Genomic DNA, 6,196 nt, shown 5'->3' on the forward strand with positions numbered 1-6,196 from the left:
CGGTTCGAATCCGGCCGGATCGAAGGAATTTTTTCTGATTGTTCAATCTTTGTATTAATAATTATAACAAACTAGTGAAATAATTTCACAAAAAAACTGAATATCAATTCAATAAAAATTTAAAATGTAAAAAAAATTTAAAATGTTTAAAATTTAAAATGCTTTTACTAATTTAATTAGATTATTTATTTGTTGCTCAAGCTTATAATAATAATAATTTTTCAGCTGAATTTTCCGAATGTGTAGATCACATGAACAAATTTGTTGTAACCATAACATATTTCATGATTGATGAGCATTTATACATTCAAAAAGTCTGTTACTAAACAGTTAATCTCAATATGGATATTTCCGTATATTTAAATTTTGCATTTAAAAGAATTTTTGTTGTTTTTGTTTTCTTTTTTCAATTTACATTTTCTTGTTACTGAATGGTGTGTACAGTTGTCTTTGGAATGCAGATTAACTGATTTTTCCGTTGAATTATTTTAAAATAGTGTTTTAATCTGTCTTCTGTGGTCTGACTATTACAATAAAAAGTAAGAATAAATAAAAGAAATTATAATTTTTTTTAATAAGTACTTACAAATTACAAGAAATGGAGAAATAAGAAAAATACTACTCTGCTTAGATAGTATATGTTGTCCCATTTCTTTCGTTAATAGCACATCTCTATTATACTTAAAAACTTACCAGTACTACTCAGTTCCTCAAAAACTTTCTTCATAGACCTAGCTAAGGAACTCCTCTGCAGTATTAGATGGAAGGCAGATTTAGGTCCAGTGTCTAAACCGGTAGGCGTCGTGGTGGAACTAACAGAATGACGGAGATTGTCTTCTTCCTCATCATTTTCTCCATTCAATTCACTATCTAATGATGACACTTCATCATGAGCTGCTAACTAAAAAAATATATATTTTATACGTACATGATACAATGTATAAAGTTCTTTGGTAGATATGTATGTGTATTGTCATATGGATTTACAACTTTCCCTCAGGTAAGTACTAAACTAAAGTCCTTCGGTACAATCTGCCCACTTTTCCGATCGGTCCACTTTCACTATTCGTCTACTTTTCAGATTGGTTCACTTGTACAAATCGTCCACTTTCCCGATTCGTCTACTTTACTGATCGATCCACTTTCCCGATCGGTCCACTCGTTTTCCCGATTCGTTTGTTTTCCATTTCGTCTACTTTCCTGTTTGGCCTACTTAAAGTAGACCGATGGTACCAAAGGGTTACCATTCCTTTTCTGTACATCTAGTGCATTCTAGGCAACAATCGGCGAGTACTTTACGCCGATTGGCAAGCCTTTTCACCACAATGGCGAGCATTATAGTGTATGCCGTCGATACAATAAGTAGACAACTAAAATGATATAAAATGACTGCATAAAAAGAGAGCACACTTGTGTGGGTGTTATATTGGCAATTCAAATGGAGATATAGGTGATTGATAACTGATATTTACTAAACTGATTTAAACCAATAAACAGAAGTCTATCATTACTGTAACAGGATCAAAGGTCATTATCAGAAATGTTTAACAAATTATACAAACTGCAAATTTACCATAATTTTCATTTCTTCTGTCAAATAAGAGCATCTTTTCTCCTCATGTCTAAGTGCTTTCCCCAGTCGTTTGCTCAAATCATAGTAACATTTTACTGAAAAGACAGTACAGGTAAGTAGGCAATTATGCACTATGAGATACTTACACAATATGTCATACGAAGAATATTAGGTACAATGAACAACTGTTCATTATTTTCTTCATTGTACATACAAATATGCAATGTATTTAACATTTTAATGTTCTGTAACACTAAATCATCTCTCTAACTCACATTATAGTAAGTACTAATAAGGTGTCCAACATATTCAAATAGGTCGAATATTTATTTAAAAGTAAATGCATTGAAAATTAACAAAATGATTGAGAAAAATATAAATACAAATTAAATTTGTAGAAAAATAAAATAGTTACAGGCATTCAGAAATCAGGTGAAATAAATAGCAACGCTTATTATAAATTTGAGACACCAGACTCAACAATAATGGCATCATGTATGTTATATATTAGTGAATGTTTTGCTAATTAAGAGAATAATTATAATAATAATGTGCCAGACAACCACACCAATTGCCTGGTCCCACACTAGGGAAATCTCTGTACTATGAGTACCAATGTGATGGAATTCACTCTGGAGTACTTCCCAAAAGTTCATTTCCCGATTGGTTTTACCAGGGATCAGACCCGGGATCTTCTCATTCAGCGCCAACAGTGCAAACTGTTGGGCCACCATGGTTGTCAAATGTATAACAAAAATGAAATTCTAGATTTATTGTGAACCCATTGGAAACATTTTCCTTACCAATTGAATGGCTAGCAGATGCCTGTAAAGCGAAAACAATGTTGATAAGTATCATGGCAGCATTGTCATCCTTGTTTGTTCTGTATGGCAGCAGAGTAGGATGTCCCACGAACCGCACGTCATTCACCTTCAGCTCAAACTTTCTGTTACATAGCTCTGCCTTCACCGCAAATAGTGTTGACAACATTTCATCAGTGAAACCGCTGAGTTGGCCTGAATTTGAAAAAAAGAAGTATCTCTGTTGATACTTACATATGAATAAATTTCAAATCATGTCATTGGCTAATTTCGTAAGCCTCATACCTCCATTAATGTAAACTTTTGAATAGGCACAAAAAACTGAATTACTGGAAACAATTATGACAATCCATGGTCATACCTTTATTTTATGACTAAAAATGGGTCTGTAAAAGTTATTTTAAACTTTTAATAGACCAATATTGCACTTGAAGAGTAAAATAGTTGTCCAGAAACGGATTTATGAGGTTTTCAAGTTTAGTTGACAATGTGTATGTTTTGTGCCTGTATTTTGCATATATATGCCCCAGGTCACATATTGACTATAGTTCATTTATAGTGGTGATGTTTGAGATTTGATGCTTCAAAGGATATGGTGACGTAAAATTGAATGAAAAAAAAAAAGATCTAAATATCTTATCAAGATAATTTGTAACAATGAGAGAATCAATTTAGGGACAATAATTTAATATCAAATAATGTACAAAATAAAAGGATTCGATTATTATAACTTAATAAGTTACTAAAAAACTACACAAGAAATAAAAAATAAACAATAACCCAACAAAAAGTATACAACAAAGAATAAAATCACCAGCAATGATACGAAATTTGAATAATAATAATAGCTCCAAAAATGTCACGCAGAACTCAAAACAAAAGAAATAGACAGGTGTATGCGCTCGTATCGACGCGAGATACACAATAGCTGATTCAATTGATCAATTCTGTGGTTTTTTAAATTTTTATTGCATTGATATTCAATTATTTTTCTGTGAAATTATTCCACTATTTGTTATAATTATTAATACAAAGATTGAACATTCAGAAAAAATTCCTTCGATCCGGCCGGATTCGAACCCACGTCTTCTAGCTTACCGTGCCAGATGCTTAGTTGGTATAGCGTCTGATAAGCTAGACGTCGTTTCGGATCCGGCCGGATCGAAGGAATTTTTTCTGAGTGTTCGATCTTTGTATTAATAATTATAACAATTCTATGGTGTCAATCTCTATGGAAAAATATTCCATTATATACAGCAAGTAGTTGGAGTAATTTATTTCAGTTTCTATCCATAGTCTGTCTTTTTTGAAAATGGAGGAAAATGACATTTACAGGGTTGCCAGTTTTAATAAAATTCTAAACAGTCATGTACTTGTTGTCAACAGTTTTATCGATAGGATGTCAAAAAAGATAAAATTTAGCTAAAAATGACTCAATTGGGAATGTTACGACAATCTAATGACTACTTGCCTAATCGCATTATTGCCTTCTTTATTCTTATTTTGACAGATGGCCTACTAGTATCATTATCAATTTTTATTCATATACGTTTTAACAAGAATGGGTGGATTTCATTAAAATTAAAAACTTCAAAATGTAACTCCTCATTGTATTTTTCATAGACATAGTTCTAAATACAGTGTATCCATGTATGAACTTAAAAAAAATTCACAATTCAAATGAACCTGTGCTCAGTAAGTGAACGCTTAATGGGCTGAGGATGATTCCAAAAAAGTTCAGCTTTTTATTCCATAAGTGTGACCAACATTCAGTCGATAGTTGATAGAATATTTATTGACTGCGATCACTAGTTGCTTGCTAGCGAGCAACACTTTTGCGCAATTAACTGTTGAAATTTTACTCCATCTTCAAAAAAGACAGATTATGCTTAATATACTGTAATTTTTAATTAAATGTACAACTCAAACAAATATTGTTTATTTTTGGTATATCATAAGAATTTATTTTTGTAACTTGGTCGAGAGATTAGTTAAAAATAGTTAGCATGCAACATACAAATTTTAAATGCTACAATACCCATCCTATGTGAAATGGACTATACTTGCACTAGTTCATATTATATTTAAATGATTACCAATCAAACAAAAGGGTTTCATGTCTACCAAAGTACTTTTCCAACTAAATCAATGTAAAAAAACTATGTTTCATTATAATTAATGAGGTACTCTGTAGATAATTAACACTGCAATAGGTACTTAGCAAATAATGAAGTGATTGAACCAAACCCATTTGGTTTAGAATTTCCAATTAGAATTTAAAAAAAATTTGGTAATTCCAATTAGAAAAACTTTATTTTAATTTAAACTACAGCATGATTACTATGAACGTCTTCATCCTTAAAAGGGAATAAACACCAAAAGATATGTGACAGGTACAATATTAAAGGTCTATCCACACATATACAGGCTGTGGACAGGCCGTGCTCCGTCTGGAGCTCAAAAAAAATATCGTTGTGTATATTTTGCATGAACTCTTTCACACATGTCTGTGTCCGGGCCGGGACGCGCCCGCAGTTCATACAAACTAGCACGCTCCGTCCGTATGTGTGGATAGTCGTTTATTGAATATTCACTTTTCAATAATAAACGTGGTGTTTTCGTTTGCAGCATACATAAGTCACGCAAGTAATGTTTACTTAATGCCCATTCCTAAACCTGTTTTATGAAAAAATCTTTCTAGAACATTTAAAGGGAAATTAATTAGGTACCTTTGCAAATATTCGATGTCTGCGACTGTGTATTTTGCAATAAATCTTCAGTAGAATTAATTGCGTATGGATTGTGACGGCCACTTCTCTTCTGCTTGTTTTCATCCTTATTTTCCGTTTTATAAGGATATCTAAACAGCAGTCTGTCACCCTTACTGTCTGATTTCACAAAAAATATATTCAAGGGATTCACTTCCATGGTATAATGCATTTAAAGTAACAGTGTCACTGAATATTAGTCAACAACGTATAGTGGTTAAGGATAAATAATAAACCTAAGTAAAACTAACGATTCGTAAACATGATGGGACCCTGAACACGTCGCAAATCCCAAACTAATGGAAAACATAAATGTCTTTAGAACACAGTACGATCTATACTTTTCGATTTTACTGTGATGAGAGGATTTCACAAAATAAAGATATACTACGTGAGGATTTCTACGAATTGGGCGGATTCCGAGGACTCGACGTGGACTTGACATTTACTGTGTAGTGGAAAAGAAGCAGTAATCGACATTTTGTTGAAATGAATGGAACACACACAGATACCAAATCTAAGTTGCTTTATAAACGCAAGTCGTTGACTTCCAATATTAGTCGATAGATAGCAGCACTAGTCGTATCCCAGACTCGTATTAGTAGTCTGTGTCCCAGACCTCAGAACTTGGTTTTCTCCGGCTACGTTTTCGATATTTTAACCGAAGCGTTCTATTGGATATCGTTCTCAAATCGAACAGCGCTTTCCGAGCTAGGTATTCAAAACATTACATCTTAAAATGTTTCAAAACATTAACTTCAAATTTTGAAGTTAGACCTGGGGGCCAATCGCGCTATTTTCGCAAGGTTTAACCTTACAACATTTGAGGTTATGGTTTTGGTTAATTAATGGTTCTACCGACGCACAAAATGCAATCGCGCTGGGGCCAATCGCGCTAATTGTCAAAGGTTTAACCAAAACCTCCAACCTCGCCAATCTGACACGTTGTGTACATTTCGTATCGCGCTAACTGTCAAAACAAAAACCTAAGCCAAAACTTAGACGTGTGACACGTAACGCACATTTGGTATCGC

At 33.1% G+C, this 6,196-nt stretch overlaps 1 protein-coding gene across 1 annotated transcript; it reads right to left on the reverse strand.

Annotated features, from left to right (window-relative positions):
• Window positions 1–693: 693 nt before the first annotated feature.
• LOC113238541 (GATOR complex protein NPRL3-like) lies at window positions 694–5,751 on the reverse strand (the record flags this gene model as incomplete). Its single annotated transcript, XM_026475366.1, has 4 exons — window positions 5,124–5,751; window positions 2,377–2,589; window positions 1,574–1,668; window positions 694–901 (listed from the first exon to the last, which is right to left on the reverse strand). Coding segments are annotated over exons 1-4 (727 nt in total), but the record flags the coding sequence as incomplete, so codon positions are not given.
• Between the last annotated feature and the right edge of the window lie 445 nt (window positions 5,752–6,196).

This window comes from Hyposmocoma kahamanoa, unplaced genomic scaffold (genome assembly GCF_003589595.1).
Source record: "Hyposmocoma kahamanoa isolate Upper Pololo Valley unplaced genomic scaffold, ASM358959v1 96664, whole genome shotgun sequence".
NCBI lineage: Eukaryota > Metazoa > Arthropoda > Insecta > Lepidoptera > Cosmopterigidae > Hyposmocoma > Hyposmocoma kahamanoa.